Source organism: Chelmon rostratus, chromosome 16, assembly GCF_017976325.1.
Source record: "Chelmon rostratus isolate fCheRos1 chromosome 16, fCheRos1.pri, whole genome shotgun sequence".
Taxonomy (NCBI): Eukaryota; Metazoa; Chordata; class Actinopteri; order Chaetodontiformes; family Chaetodontidae; genus Chelmon; species Chelmon rostratus.
The window spans coordinates 4,975,035-4,992,249 of NC_055673.1; the positions used below are offsets into that span (position 1 = coordinate 4,975,035).

The following is a 17,215-nucleotide window of genomic DNA, read 5'->3' on the forward strand; positions in this document are numbered from 1 at the left end:
AACGCCTGGAAATAGACTCTGGGATGAGGGGGCGAACAGGTCAGAGGCCCAGGCACATGAGTCATTTTCTATTTTCCAAACCTCACTCCTTAGTTAATGGAGTTTTTTGAGGTAAGCACAAGCACCAAGTGAAGGAGGGGTGTGTGTGTGTGTGTGTGTGTGTGCGTGTGTGCTGCTGGCTCAGTGAGGGTCGCATTCCTAGCTATGGACTCAGGGGCCGTCTTAAAATCACATGCTGTGGAATTAATGACAGTAGCAACAACACAACTTTAAACAGCAGCAACAGTTCAGCAGATAATGACGCCTGCAAAAAGAGCAATAGATCATAAGCAGAAAGAAAAAGACTTTACCAAGTTCAAATTCTGTTTCTGTGGTAGATTTTTTTTTAATTAGCAACAAGCTAATGTTAGTAGCTCAATACTTCTGATTGGTTGGAGGGTTACAGCTCTGTTTCAGCTGAACCACAGACTCTCGTACTTATGAATAAATACTTGACATATGGCTGACAAATTAAGCTTAAATTTTCACTTAAATGCTAAAACATTAACATAAAACATTCCCCCCTTGAAGAAAAAACAACACATTTCCTTTATTTGGATTTCTGTAAGTGGGCTAATCCACTCAAAAATCACAAGACCGGCTCGTTGTGGATTTAGTTGTCCCTTATTTACACCCGGTGGTGTGTTTGACCAGCAGCAGCACAAAGACGCACAGGCGCATGAGCGCGTGAGTCACGGGAAAAACATTCAACACTAGTCTGCTGATTGACAGATGGTCGCAGCACCGTGCAAAGGAGCACGACGAGGCATCTGCAAAGGGCGATGAAGAAGAAGCAGACTGCAAGCGGAGTATAAAATTCTTTTTAAAAAATCAACGTTGCGAATGCTTTACGAGGACGGACGAGGCGTTTGTGAGACCTGAAAGACGCACACGATTTGCTTGGGCGAGAAACACCGAACAGAAATGCTGCTTGTTTACAAGAGCGCTCCACAGAGCATGTTTAATGAGCAGAGTTTGACATGTTTAACCTTTTTTCCTATTGTATTAGACGCCGTACTGATACGACGAAACTGCACCAAAAGAGTGCAGCAGGTAAATATGCCAGCGTTTCGAAACAGGGATGCTTTTTCCTATTTCATATTCCAATTTCAAGGCCCTTGACAGACACAGGGTGCACCCTCGGGACCTTTAGGGTGTAGAGTGCCTCTCACAGGGTGCATGCTGGGATAGGCTCCAGCCCCCGCAGCCTGAGCAGGATCAGCGGTTTAGAAAATGAATGGATGGATATTCCAATTTGAACGTGGCAAGCAGATTAACAGATTATTGCCAGAATTGCCGAGCTCATAATAACAGTTACTCCTTTTGTTACACAGCTACAGCATCCTTCATTGTCTCCAGCCTAATTTTAATGTTATTTGTCAACCACATCTTTTAGTTTTAGACAGTGCTCTTCAGTTTAACCCTTTGTTCTTTTTCTATAATGGCTAACTCACAAGTGATTGAGATGAAATTAAGATGAAGAAAACATTCTGGTAGTGACACTCCTCGTCATTTTAAACTGGAAAAGACAGTAAAGTATAATATTTTCCAACATTTTCTCTCATGGGTGGAGCAAGTTCACAAGCCTGGTGGTGTGACAGTCGTCATCTGTAATCTGAATTTTTGAGCCGCTGAAGAAAACTTTATGTCATTAATGATTTCCTGGGTTTCAACATGTGAGCTATTTAATCCTCCTGTCAGGCTGGATCCATTTCCAATTGTTGGAGAGGAGAGGAGAGGAGAGGAGAGGAGAGGAGAGGAGAGGAGAGGAGAGGAGAAGACAACAGAGAAGAGGAGGGGAGGGGAGAAGAGGAGAGCAAAGGAGAGCTGAAGAGAGGAGAGGAGAAGACAAGACAATAGAGGATAGGAGAAAAGAGGAGAGAAGAGAAGAGGAGCTTAAAAGTCAATGCTAGAGATATGGGAGGAAAGATGATTTGGTTTGGTTTGATTGGATGTGTGTGTGTGTGTGTGTCAGTACTTGTACTTGCTGCATAGCGAGGACCGGAACAAGTTTTTAACCAACAGAGTGGGGACATTTTTGGGTGACATTTTTTGCTGATCCTAAAAACTTCAAAGGGCTGCTTTAAGGGTTAAGACTTGGTTTCAAGGGTGAGATAAGAATTAAGTTTGGGTTAGAGTTGGGTTAGGTCAGGGGCTAAGTAGTTAGGGGCTACAGAATGCATTATGTCAATGCGTGTCCTCACAAGGACGGAAGTACAAGTGTGTGTGTAGATCTTTTTCTGTCTGTCACAATAACTCATCCTCACCCATCAAACAGTCCACCACGCTTTTGTCACTGCAGCTAACAGAGGGTGTTTGTCATGAGATCACACACACACACACAAACAGAGACACACAGACACAGACACACACACACATAAGGAGATTCAGTGACATAATGCGCTCCCTAGCCCCTTACATAACCATCACAACTAAACACCTCCCCCTGATCCTTGACCCAACCCTAACCTAGACCTAATTCTAATCTTACACTTAGAACCAAGTCTTAACCCTCAAACAGCTGTTTGAAGCCCTCCAGAGGTCTAATATTCACACTGGTTCACACAAAGATAACTGTGCAACACACACACACGTACACACACACACAGCTGTACAATGCTGTACTCCCTGTTTTCCAGTAAAATGCTGCACGCTGGACCTCCTGGTTATTCCAAAATTCCTCATGATCACACTGCTGAGGCTCATTCTAAGCCTCAATCTGCACCTTTTTAATCACTGAACACAAAACACAATAAACTGGACTTCTACGTCGGTAACATTTGTGCAAAGACATCTGACATCTGACCCTGAGCCTCATGATGCCGACAATGACACACAGCGGTTACAGGGGCGGCAGATGTTCGGCGGCAGCTATTTACAAGCACCAGCCTCGCTGATCTATTTAGCGCTTTCATTTTGGTGTAATTGAGAAGGACTTGGATTCTTTCTTACCAGAAAACAAAAAAAAAAAAAAAAAAAAAGCGAAGCGGGCAAAGATACTCCTGGCTGACTGACAGGTAAGTGCACGCATCAAAAGCAGCAGGGAAGAGAAATAATGAAATGAGCTGTGAGAAGAAAGCCCACAGGGCCTATAGAAGAGCACCAGGCAATATCTCAAGTCATTTGACAATGATATACTATTAAAGAAGAAAATTGAAAATCCTGCTTTTGAAAGAATTCTGTAATTCTATCATGCAAATGAAAACGTCCATCGACAGTTGCCAAAAGAGCGGATGTCTGGATCTGTCTGGAATACTGAATAGCTCCATGTCAAGAAAACATCAACCTTTTGTGTCAGGAAAAAAAACTCAATTTTGAATTCACAGAAGGAAATCTACTCGGTGAAGTGCGTGAACAGAGAGCTGACCCCGGCTTCAGATTAGAGACGGGAAGGTCGGGAGTTAAGAGTGAGAGGGTGCTCGTGGGGTAGTGGGGTGTCAAGACAGAGGAGGGAGGGAGAAAGACAAAGCACTGTGCTACAGCTGTCACACTGAATCTCTCAATCAACAGCCGAATTAGTGCGGGATGCGGAGGCAATTAATCAGGTTTAACGGCGACCGCCAGGAAGAGGCGAAGGGATGCCCGTGCATCTGTGTTTGTGTATCGTTTGGGCGAGAGCCGGCTTGCAGGTAAACTGTGGGCAGACAATGACAGGCTGATTCACCAGACATCTAAAATATTGACATGTGATGTAAAAGATGGGTTTGAATGGTGATTTGAACATTTTTGCACACGCTCAGGTAATTCGGAGTTTAGCGTCTCGCTGTCGTTGCACAGACGTGGTCCACCCCGGTGCCTATCACTGCATCTCTTCTCGGTAAAGGAATGTGTGGTTAAAGAGTACGCCACCAATTTAGCGTGCAACATTTTCAAAATCGCATACACAGTTTTATGCATGAATAAAAATGACCGGCACAGAACCGGAGATATCATCCATTTTATTTGCACGCACTAGCAGCTATGTTACCCATGATGCCGCTTGAATGCCAACACTTTGGCTGGAGATTCTGGAGCGCTATGCTAGCGGTGGCTAATGTAGCCTCGGGTCACCAGCCTCGAGCGGGCCACAGAGGTCTGGTAAGATCACTTCTTTTAAGCCCACAGCCCCAAATTTTTTTTCATCATGATCATCGTCACCTGTCAGCGGACCGGCCAATCAATCGCTTTTACTAAAGGCAGACAGGAACATGTCGCATAGTTAATATAAAATGCAGACGAGAGTTTCTCAGCAGTCTGTCTCCTGTCAGTCACCTGACACTCCGACAAGACACGGCAGTCTCCGCCAGGAAACAACCCCCGAAAAACAGGCAGCCTGACATACTTAACTGTCACGTCCATGTCTGTTTTTCCATGTGGCTGCTTTGTTTGCCGGGACAGGCATTCATTTCAGGCCAGCTTTGAAAAAAATGCAAAGCTTGTACATTAAAAAAAAATGACAAAAAACAGTCTAATTACATATGGCAGGCATTTCAGAATGACTGGGGGACACATGCAGCAGACAGAGGCAGCAGTAAATGGGCTGTAACTCAAAATGACTCTAGTATTCTCTTTTAATGTGCATGTGACTGGCATAGAAACGCGCTGCTGCGTGAACAGTGGTCGCCTGTGAACGGGGTAAGGAGGAGAGATGTTAGCTTGCATTATGCAAATGAGAAACAACACTGTCACGGCGGACGCAGCCAATCGAGACGATCGCTATCGACGCGCGTACGTGCGCCGAGAGGCGATGCAGTCAATTTAGAAGATGATATTGAAGCAGCCAAGGACGCTAACAGAGGTGAGAGAAGAGCCAGACTGTTAGCCGCGATCAAATCCTTGTCTTTAGCCCTGTTTCACTTTAACACCCCATCAGTACAGTCTCTCTCTGTCTCCGTCTCCCGTCTCCACCGGCTGGCTACCTTCTGACCTCCACAACCTGTTGCTAACAGTCTCCAGGCTGCACAGAGCGGGGCAGTTATTTATGGACGGGGGAAGCAGAGATAAATCGATGCTCTCTCTATTCTCTCCCAATTCCATTTGCATTACTTCAGCGAGCTGTTGAGTTTCTTCATTCACTCCAAAAAGACATAAAGTTTGTTCATGCTTTCGTCGCTTTGCGTTGGGATAAATTCAAATGAGGTTGAGCTGGTGACTACTTTGTGGTAGAATACAAAGACAGTTTTGGTGGGTCAAACAAAAGGTCAGTAAGCTGATAGCTGGCTGGATGGTGAAAAGTTAGTCTCTGAAAAATAACTCATGTCACTGCACGGCTAAGAATATCTGCAACTGGAGGTTGGCAGAGAAAAGCGGTCTAGGAAGAGCGATGCAGGCACTTTTTGAAGACAATTGACAATGGCCTGGCCTTTCTAGTGCAAGCATTTGAACCAGGGCAGGAAATTAATTTTTAATCTTACCGCCACCTCTGACTTGTACAACCCCAGCAATGAAAAAGTTTTGCTTTCTAAAGAATTACCTAAACCAGAGCAGGATGTGACTCACCCACCAAAATGATGACAGTTGATGCCACTAAAAACAACCTTTTGACAGCGGTGCACTCCCAGTGAAACACAAGAAAAATAGAAGCGTCTGCCCGACGCAATCCAAAACAACAGCACCGCCGTGCATCCTACCCGCTCTGAGTTAGGCTCTGTGTCAATGCGACGTCCAGCTCTGTGGGCTCGGCTGCTGGATATTGTGACGCCGCAGCAGGATTCGATCCTGTTGAACTGAAACATGTGTCTCATGGTTTGTTGGGTTAAATAAAGAGGATTGGTTGTGATTGCACGGACAGAGTAGTCCCAACTTTATGTCAAGAGTTAAACACAGACTAAAAAAAAAAACAGTCTTACTTTGATTAGCTACAGCTACCTTGTCTATCATCTTGATCTGTCATCTTTTCACCTGGCGTCAGGTGTGATTTTCACTGCATCGACACAGGTAAAGCTCTTCTTACTGTCAACAAGGTCCAATTTTGGTGACTGCGGCCCCGAGTTTGGCTTAAATTCCCCCCGAAGTAAAAATCCCAAACTAACGGCTCCATAATGGCACAAGCGAAGCAAACAATATTAGTCCGGTTATTAATTGGCCACACGGGTACAACAGGAAATGTCACAGTGTCGCATCACAGCCTGACCCGCCGCTGCACTCCCACGCAGACGGTGAGAGCATTTAATCACCAGCGGACTATGTCAGGAGAGGAAACAGTGACTGAATGGGAGAGGATGGTGGTCTGTGAAACAGGCGAGCTCAGGACAGACTGGTACACAGAGCAGGGACGCTTGTCTAAACATTTTCACACTTTTGAATTCCCTCCCCCCAGCTCCCTCTCTTTCTAAACAATGAGGCCTAGAAGAACTGAGAGCAGCGCAGTGGATGGCAGGAGGAAGAGAGAGGAGGAGGAGGGGGGGGTGTACTGGCACCCTTTTTAATTCCACCAAAAGCTGTTCCAACAAAGGGTCCCCCACTCGGGAGCCGCCACGGAGCGGCAGCCAGCCAGGCCGGCTGAAAATAGGGTCGTGAGCAAAAGAATGAAAGCGAAAGAGGCCGAGAGAATAAGACTGAGGGAGAAAGAATGGGTGAATGAAAGAACGGGAAAACGAAAGAGAGCCGGGTATGAAAGGCTTGCTGTAAGTTTTCTTGACTCTGCGTGGTGGTAAAAGTCAAACTAGGCAGGGTGGCCACTTTGATCGTGTGTGTGTGTGTGTGTGTGTGTGGAGGGAGAGAAGGCTCGTGTGTGCATTCGTGAGCGATCTGCAAAGGCATTCATGACGCAGAGAAAGCTGAAAGCGAAAACCTTCCTCTGACCATCCTTGGACCGGCTCCATTGTGATTCATGGCCCCGTTCCTGTTGCTACGCTCCGTAATCCCTCTTCCCACTGACACCTGTTTGCTGAGGAATCACTAAAGAATGCCAAGGTGTTAGCCATGATACAGTTTATTTCTGGAAATGTGATCTGGAATTTGCTAAGTAACCGGTTTCCTCAGGGGTGGGATGAAAAAAGAAAAGAAAAAAACGCTGACCAAGTGCAGGCACATGCTTGCTGGCTCTTGGCAGGCAGAGTGATGAAAAACCTGCACCCTGGACTCGCTGTAAGCCGGACTGATGGAGCTGCTTCCTCCTCCACCTAATTACCAACCTCTTTTAGAAAGGTCCACACAAAGACATACACACTGAGCACATGGTTGCACAACAAAAGGATGTGAAATTGTCTCATCCACGAAAGCTGTATCCATGACAACCGGTACCCAATCTCTGAGGGTGACCACCCTCGCCAAAGTCCACCTCTGGCCGTTAAGTGCTGCGATGGGAATTTTTAAAAGAGAGGCATCAAAACTTCTTTGATTGAACAAAAGACAGCAGACAGCATTACGCAAGACCGTGCAATGCAAAGCTAGCAGTCCATCGTTCATCATCCCACAAAGAATTGTGGGAAGTCAATAACGTTTGAATCCTTGATCAATAAAACTAACCCAGGGGCGAAAATTAAAAAGAGACAAACTTAAACATTAATGCAGGCAAACAAAAACAGTCCATGTGATGCAACAGCATGTGCAAGTCTGTCAGTTAATAAGTGAAACGGCTGCAATTAAGAGGAAAAGTTCCTCTCTCACACCAGCAGGACCTGATATTGTGCTTTTCTGGGTGAGAATCACCACCACACATGACAGCCCAGACAATGACAAAGAAATTGGCCTAAACACCAACAGCCCCCCAGCATTACTATGCAGTTTGTGTTGGTGTGAGTCATTAATGCGCTCTCAGTGAGCATCAGCGGCCCGTTCTCCAGGGACCGATTATCACCCCATGCCTCACCAGGAGGAGCCATTGACATTTGAGTGCGGGGCCAATGTGCCTTAAACTGCAGGTCAGGACCCAAAACGGCTCATTTCTGCTCCCCCACGTGACAACAGCCTGTTTTTCTCAATATGGCGGCTCTCAGATTAAGAGGCTCATTATTTCACAATTTCATTAAATAAGCAGCGTCGCAGTCAGCGCGGACGGCTTATTTGAGTTTGCAGAGCTTCACATAAACAAGCCGATTTTGAAACACATCGTTAAGCCGCTTCAGATACTGCAGACATCCAGCTGCTTAACACGCTCACTGACATTTCAACCCAGTAATGATACCTATGATCAACTCTCGAGGCAACAATGGCCTCTCAATCCTCTCCACACACACACACGCACACAAACACACAAGATGACTCCTCCAAAGACACGCTCCTTGACATTTAGTCTATCTGCCATCAGCCACGATGGGGCTGGGACCTCTGCACCACAGATGCTGGAGACGCCGAATCATTTTCAACCCCGGGGTCAGAAAACTGTGCAGGGTTAAAATAGACTTTATGCAAAGTGAGAAAAATCTGTTCATTAAACTGAGAAAATTACTGGCAATTTTATTCAAACTGCCCCTTGCTTTTGGAATAATGGGAGATTTTCAGCCTCTAGGCTTGTTCCAATAATTAATCAACTAAAACATCCCGCAAAGAGAAAAATTCAAATCACTGTGCTCCTGCCACAAAGGCCAAAAGCACAAACTGGCTGTAGTGGGCAGCTCACAGATGAATGTCTTGAACTTGGCTGCACAGAAGTTGTGTACGCTTTATAATTAGAGAAGTAAAATTGGATGTTTCTCATGATTTTTAATGTAAAATGCAGCAGATGTTACCCCAGCTGATATTTAAATGCTATAAAATCTGGCTTTGTGCCAGCTACCCCGCCAGCCAGTGGCTATTTAGGCTTCCAGGCTCAAAGGTACTGAGGCAGGCCAATGATTGCTTCCAAGGCTTCTTCATCACAACCTTCTTCCTGAGTGAAGAAACCATGACAGATCCACACCGGGGCCGCAGCGCTGGCTACACAAAAATGCAAACAACAAACAGCAACATGACGCAACGCGAGGCAGACGATGAGTCATTAATAAGAGCTCTCGATAATCAGGCCGCGCTGCTCGGAGGGCGATAATCATCGGCCGCCTGCTCTCCAAGTGATAAGCTAATCAGCCCTTCGTCTCCACCGAGCCGTCGAGGGGACTCATCATCATTGACATTTCAGCACAGGATCGGGCCTATAGAGAGGAGCTCGGCGGGGGGAGGCGGGGGGGACACCTGAAGTGACTTAATTATCATTGCTGTGGAATGATCCTCTCGACTCTATTTTGCCTGTGTTATTGAAGGTTAACGTTGCTCTTTAAACACCGCGGTTAAAGTTCCACCGCTGCCGCTGACCCCTTTTTTAACAGCGCTTGTTTATTTTCTGCAGAATTTAAAACCTGCCGGGATCATCAATCCGCACACACAAAAACCAGTCCTGAACCGTTTTCTCAAAAAAACGCTTCACACGCCAGGACAGTCTCAGAAAATCAAGCTGCTACTTTCGCATTCAGCGTCAGCAACTCACCGGCTAAGTAGCTGAAATGTGGAGGTGTTTCCTCCACAAGGACAGTTGTGTTGTTGCACGTTCAAATTAATTCATAACCTGTGGGGATACTGTCATGACAACCTGACAGCTTTTTAACCATACAGGCCTGATGTAGCAGAGTCTCAGCTGAGTAGCTGTCAACCTGTGCTGCATGGCTTACAGCTCTGGGGGTCTCCGGCACCATAGTCCTCATTTTTGTGCCATCAAACTGGGGCTTTCCTGTTTCTGAGGCTTACATTGCTCCAATTGTGCACTGAGAGAAAGAATGTCGCTCCAAAGCAAACTCCAATCAAGGTTAAATCTTCCTCCTGCCACCAACGCTCAGTCAAAATCACATTTCACATCATCACCTAATTATGCAACAGATGCTACGGCAGAATGCAAAGTGGCGGCTCTGTGGCTCGCGGCCTTCAAATAACTTGCCCTCCATACCGCTTTGGTCTCGGAGGCAGGTCTCCACGGCGTGTCAACGCATGAGACGACGTATGTCCCGGCTCCATAATGCCCCGTCTTATTTTTCCTCTGTGACTATCTGGGGACAGTTCGGGCAGGTGACACTAGCTACACCCAGGTGAAAAGAAGAGGCTGGCAAATTCATGCTGACAGAGCACATTCACAGATTTTCATGCTGATCATCGCAGCCAGACTGCCTGCTGTTATGAATTTTGTAGCTGGTCTCAGCTGAGGGAAAAGAAAAACTGGAAATTGTTCCTGTTGGGAGTTACAGCATGTCTGAGTTACTCAGAGGCGCACTTTAGTGAGGTTATCATAGCTCCTGGTTATGGTTATCTCCATATCTATCACTGTAATGTTCTGAGGGGGACATAAAGTGTTACTATGGCAATCACTGGCATGTTTATTGGTACCTCTTTTGGTTATGGTGCAATATTTCCTCAGTATTCCCAGCAGGTGTCTGCAAAAGTGAGTTCAGAGTATTCTTATTTATGACTTCTATGGTAACTCATTGATATCGTGCTAAACGTTGTTATGTATTTAGATCACAGTAGCATTACTGTAACTGGCCTACAGCGCTGCAGCAGGGGGTTTTGTGTACATTGTGCATTCTGTGTTGCTCAAAATAAGCAACCTGCCATAATTTTTGGAATTTTTAGTTCTTAAGATTTCACTGTAATATTCATACAGTGTCTTGCACGATGCTTGCATCATTTGACAGTAAGTTTACAGTAGAGTTCAACTATTATCAGCAGGGTGATCCGATCAGCTAACGTCGGCTTATCGCGGATACATCAGCGTCAGTGTAGACTGACATGGCAATTAAGTAAATAGATACTGCAGTAAGAATCATTTCTTTGTTTGTTCATTCTCTGTTTTTCCTGGTATATTTTATTGATAGCGTTTATCAGTCCTGTTTTAAGGTCAAAAGTAGCCCCACCTGATTTTTGCTGTTGCTGTCATCTGTGATGGTGCTTTGTTCAGCTCTAAAATAGCCTCTTTAACTGCTCACCTTAAACATTATTTACAAAAAATGCATGTATATATACATATTATATGTATACATATTATATATGTGTGTGTGTGTGTATGCATGTATGTGTATGTGTGTTCATATATACATACACACACACACATATACATTTTTGAAATAATCCTTTAAGGTGAGCATTTAAGAAATTATTAAAGGAATGTGCTGAGACAGGATATATATATAAACACATAAACACACACACACACATTTGATACTTAAAAAAAATGAAGGGATATCGGCCACTTTCTAATTCTTTTTTACTCTGAATATCAGTCTTGGCTCCAGACTGTAAAACAGATCCATCAGGCTCTGATTAGTCACGGTTCATCTCCTTACATATACAGCATAAATGCAAAATGTAGGTAGAGAAGGAAAATACTGAGAGCTTATTCCACTGACATGTTTGCACAGTTTCTGCATTTTCTTACAGCTGTGGATCCTCATTAAGGAGTGTCAACAATCAGTGCTGAAGGGCCACCAGAGGAGCAGGGGCCGCGCACAACTCATTTCCAACCGAGACCGTGATTCCCACCACCACCCTGTTGCTCTACAACACAATGAGAACCGATTTCTGCCGTTATTCTACTGGCTGGCCATCAGACCCGCGATTGCGCCCCATTTCCCGTCCACGCTTCCCAACAGGTAAACACAGATTACAGGTCAGACGTGTTGGAAGGGTTTGCAGAGGCTCAGAGGGGATTAGGCTTCCTGAACAGTCACCTGCCGTCTGAAGCTGCGAGGATTTAGGACAAAAACCACAAACCAAGAGAGCCACACCTCGCGTATCATGGCGGAGCGAAACTCCACGCACAGATTCGGCGGTGTGCTTCGACAATAAACTTTTACAACCGGGCTCACAGTCCGGCGCACCGCAGCCAGAGGCGACGCGGAGACGTGACACGGGGGGACGTGCAGCGCTCGCAGGGCGCGGGAAGCACGGCTCGGGTCGCCCACAGTCGGTGCGCACAGGGATGGAAGTGGAAGGGAACTGGAGAGGGTTAGCTCGGGTCGTTTCCGCCTTACCTTGGGCTGCGAGGAGGATCGCTGCCGCCACCAGCCAAGTGCTCCTCACCGGTGAGACCGGACAGCGTGCTGCGTAATCTCTCGCCATTCTTCTAAACAGGAGGCAAGGTGGACGTAAATATCCACAACAGCGCTGTGTGGGGCAACCGGGCTCCGAATTATTCCTTCTCCGATCGGCCAAGAAACTTCGAGATCAGTTCAGACCGCCTGGGTTGAAATCGGCCAAGTTGCGGCTTCTCTTCCCGCTGTCTCTGTGTGTCTGCGCCGCTCCACAACCTGCGCCGGGGTTAGTTTCTTTCCCTCTCTCGCTTCCTTTCAATCTGTTTCTGACGGGGAGATTCTAACCCCTCCCCGTGTGGGCCGGCCGCAGTGCGCACAGGTAGCCCTCGTCCGGTTGAGTGACGGTGCGTCTCGGCCGCGGCGAGCGGAGCGAAGTGGGAAGAACGCGCGGACGGAGCTCCGTGTGTCTGCCGCGGGGAGCTGAGGGGAATATCACAGTGATGTCAGCAGAGCGTCACCAAGAGGACTCGAGCCGTAATGCTGAGCCCTCACAGCCTCAGCTGCACAGCCAGGCTGTGGCTCGGCTTCAAGGGTTACAGACACTGCAGAAACCTGCGTACCTGCGCCGAGCACGCGGGGTGTGTTCTGCTGACACCTGCCGCTCGGCCGCGTGTTCGCGTGAGCAGATGAGGACAAAAATGTAGCTGCAGCACAAAACTGATTTAGAGTTACTTCACCAATTATCAGTTATTTCATCTTCAGCGTTAGTCAGTGATGTGACAATGAATAGAATAAGCAGTGGTGGAGTATAAGTACATGGATTTACAATTGTAGTACAATTATGACGTATATTTCCATTTGATGCTCCGACTACTGCACTGCATTAAAAATAGTTTATTTTACAGTTCAAGTTCAGATTTTACATACATGATGTAGGGTGAGTATATAAAACAGAGTGAAAAGAAGCATCCAGATCTTTAATTAAAGCAGCAGCAGCAGAAATAAGCTGCTACCTGTTAAAGTCCTGTACAAAAATGCAAAACCTCAAGATTGTACTTAAGTACAGTTCTTACTTAAAAAAAAAAAAAAAGTACTTTATTTATATATACTTTCCACCACTGACATGAAAATATTTAGGCAATGTTAGATTATCAAACAAAAACTAACTTTTAAAATGCTGCTCAGATATCAATACAACTGTAATAATTATAATTAATAATAATAATAATTAAATACACATCACAGCAACACCCTCAGGGGCCATTTTTCTGCAGAACGACAACTTTTACTTTTGATATTTTACGTTTATTTGGCTGTTAGCACTTTTACACTGTTGGGTTTTTACTTGACGAAAAGATCTGAATATTTCTTCCACCATTGACTTCCAGTGGCAATGCCCTTATTCATGCAGTCAATACAGCGACATCATGGGAATCACTAGAAATTGTTGGAAGCAAAAGAAATGTCTTAAAATTGCTCGATATAAGCATCTTTATATTATTTATATTTATCGACCTAGTCAATCGACTAAGCGGTGAATCAAGTGAATACATCAGAGTGATAAATGTGACTATAAATAAAAGAGGAACCCTGTTCTTATGGTTCAGTGTGTCCCTGCGTGGGGGTCCACAGAGACCACACCACACGTATCGCATGCAGTGTCTCAGCGGGCTTTACAGGCACATAATACACAACGTCAGCGGTTTCCCAGTTCAAGCTTTCTAAGAAGAAAAAAAAAACTCCTTAAAAAGACACTTAGCTCATTAGAGAAAAAATGCAGGAAACCTTGGGAGAGGCAATTCAAAGAGAGATGCCCCTTCAGCGGTTGGAAAAAGACAATTAGCCCACTAAAAATAGGCTAACTGACTAAAAGATATTTTGTTAATAGGAGTTCAAAACACAAGTAGAATCCAGCATAAATCCAATAAATAAATCCAATGAGCTGATGCAAGACACAGCAGAAGTTGCAATAATTATCTTTTCTCTGCACGTTGTGAATTTAAATAACCTTTAATTGTAACCTTCAGAAGGACATCATACATAAACTTAAGGACAAAGAGACCACAAACAAGGTCACAACCAACCGACGCGAACACCATCAGCACTTCTTCGAATCCAGAGTTCAGATATCAGCAGCTAAACTGCATAAAAGAGCTTTTATCTGAAGGTGTGATAACATTTTGTTGTTTTGGTGTTATCAAAGGGACGGGTACTGCAGGCCGACCACATGACCTCCGCTGCAACAGAAGCTGTGGGAACAGCTCAAATCTGTGCTATTTATGTAAGATGTTAAAATATCTTTCAATCCGTACCCTGATTTACCAGAGTGATGATGTGCTTCATATATGAGTCCTGCACACAAAAGTTCAGGTTTGCAGCACAGAAGAAAACACCCTCAGCGAGTCGGGGGGTCGGACGGGGGCTTAAACAGAAACAGTGACGCTGAGGCGTTTACCGACGTAGAGTTTCAGACATGGATAAGTTGGATGGAAACAAACAGACCCCACTGCTGCACACCGAGAGGACGTTCTGCCGCCTGGTTGGAACGATAAGAGAACATCTTTGAAGTGAACTGCAGCAGAGTTTGAGTTCCGACTGAAACGAGTAACAGAAGCAGATTCACAACGGAAATACTGTAAAGGCAAAGCTCGATTAGCTGCCTGTCTGAGTCATAGACTGTTTGCAAGATTGTAAACATAATAAAGACTACAGGGGGAACTATTTTCTCCATCCTCACCACACACACAGTGTTATGTCAATAATTGTGTTTAGTTTTTAGTGTTTTCGTGTTTTACAGTGATTTAATATGAACCTGTGTCCTGGATTTCTTCTGCCACCCCAGTGAAATGACTGAACAATGAAATAAAATGTTTTAAAATCCAATAACTTTCACAGTTACGTGCACTTAAAGTTAAAATCTGTAATATTTTCATGAAATCAAATCTAGTTTTTGATACCATTCAAGGTCAGCATTTTATTCTGATGAACCTTTCAGTGTATCTGCATTCTGTAGCCACCTTTCAAGTGTTGATAGTGAGTGGCAGAGTCCGCACCTACAACTGTTACTGCTGCTCCTGTGAACACATACACCAGATACTTTTCTGTTTTCCGACAAAGTAGCTGCTCAAACAGTGTCGGCTGTACTGTTAAACCACAGTTGCTGTTACCATGGTGACCATGGCTGTCGCCAAGTCCATCAGGTCTGAAATAATAAGGATCACAACTGTATGTAAATGGGTTACTCAGACAAACCAGGTTTTGCAGGTAATCTGAGAATTCTTGTACCTGCACTGTGGTAACCTGTGGTTATTGTAAATCTGTGTGCAGCTGGTCAGAGATCAGATTTCTGTGTCACAGAATGTTTTCTCTGTCTACAGTCTGCTTGTCGTGAGCCTACAAGCCAAACAGAAACACCATGAAGCAGGTGTTCACCAGGAGAAATCTAATGGCGGAAATCAGGTTTCTCTAATCCCCCGTCCTGATTAGAGGACGTTTACATGATGTTTACAGAATCTGCTCACCGAACAAGCCGGCTGTGTTCCTGTTATTTACAGGAAACATACTGCAGGTTGCTCACACATATCTGAAAACCTGGGCAAATAAAAGGAAAACAAGCCGTTTGGCTGCATCACTGTTTTTGTGCAATGTGGGTGAGCTCACCCTTTACAATCCGTTCATTTTGCAGATGCTCCTCGCCAATGCGACTTACAGTTGGGAAACAGTTTCCAAGAATCGGTCACTTTGACATGTGGGCAAAAAGAGCCGTGGGTCAAACCAGCAATCTCACAAATAATGGCCAAGCAGCTCCAGCTGAGCTGCGGACTCCTCCAAGTGCAACAGCAAACAGGAAATAAAAGGCACATCCTTCAAACTCCAAAACATCAGGCCCCGCCGAGGGTGAAAATGTACTTACAGTCTTGCGTCAGACAGTCAATAAGTCATGCTCAAATAACTCTCAATCTATCAGCGTGATAAAAGATCGTGTAGTGCAGCTTACAGTGATGCAATGATGCTCCCCCTCCAGCTCCAGCGGGTCAACAATCCCACTTATTCCAAACCCAGCCATCGCTGTCGCAGTCAAAGCATCTCTTCATCTCAGTCAAAGCTGTTACATTTACAGTGTAATGCTCTCACTGCTCAAGTACCATGATTTCTGCTTTGAGGCGAAGCTAACAACCACCTATTTTACAGTGGAAAATCGATGTAAGCAGCCCCACGCCTCTCTCCTCCTTTACTATTCAAAACACTGCACAGAGAAATGACACATGGCTGCCCTCTGGAAAGCTGGCCCGACTGCCTGCCTGCCTCTAAAACCTTCCCCGCGATGCTTCCACCATTTTGCCGGTTGTGGACCCGGCCACCCACCTCTCCATTATCACCTCATTAGCGGGCTGCAAACTGGCCCACCCTCCATTTTGGCTCCAGCCTCAATCAGCCCATTAATCACAGAAGAGCAGGGAAACCTTCTGTCCTCTGAAGGCTCACGATGTATTCTGCTGGCCCCTGCTGTGTGTGCGTGTGTGTGTGTGTGTTGTGAGCCTGTATGGGCATGCTGCTGCATACAAATGATCCGGCTACATCCTGCCATCTGTTGATTGCTAAAAGCAACTGCCTCTACTCTGACACACACGAGTCCATGATGCTTTCTGTCGGTCTGTTCTTCATCTGTATCCAAAAATATAATTGTGTAACTCAAGGTTTATCTCAGTAAAGAACAGATGGAACAAAGTATGCAATCATCGCAACAAGTCCTCATAATTAAACAACAAAATAGGTTGTCAGTACCTTCCAAAATGGACTGAAAAAAAAAAGACTTTTCTCATCTGCTACCCATATGGCTGAGGTATGATTCATTTCAAGGCATCTTCAGCTACTTTGTCAAGGATGGGGAAGGATCATCTTCACGGTTCAAAAAAGAAACTGCTCATGTTGGTAAAGGAAAGGTGCACACCCTGGTCTCCAGAGCCAAAGTCTTCATCCTGACCTGTCGAAGCAGCATAACGATGTCGTACTCCTTCAATTCAGGACGTGAACATCGGCCTTTTCTGGAACATGCTGTCAGTCCAGACTGAAATATCGTATCAATTACTGGATGAAAAGGCACAATATACCTGCCAATATTACTTCTTGCACCACTGTGAGGGTTACATTTGAGGTATTGAGTGTAATATTTCAGTATCTGTTAGATGGATCGTCATGATATTCTGGACATTGAAGCCACCCTCACGATAAATTGTGTGAACTTTCATCTGGCGCCATCATCA

General features: G+C 45.2%; 1 protein-coding gene across 2 annotated transcripts in view; it reads right to left on the reverse strand.

The window, feature by feature from the left end:
- Positions 1-12,373, reverse strand: part of pvrl2l (PVR cell adhesion molecule related 2 like) — a 258,989-nt gene extending 246,616 nt beyond the window's left edge. The window contains exon 1 of one of the 2 annotated variants that reach the window (XM_041954821.1): positions 11,952-12,362. In XM_041954821.1, coding sequence (XP_041810755.1) covers positions 11,952-12,039 — 88 coding nt within the window. In that variant the 5' untranslated portion in view covers positions 12,040-12,362. Of the gene's footprint in view, positions 1-11,951 lie in introns of both variants that reach the window. The other variant, XM_041954820.1, reaches the window with a different exon arrangement.
- Positions 12,374-17,215: the final 4,842 nt, after the last annotated feature.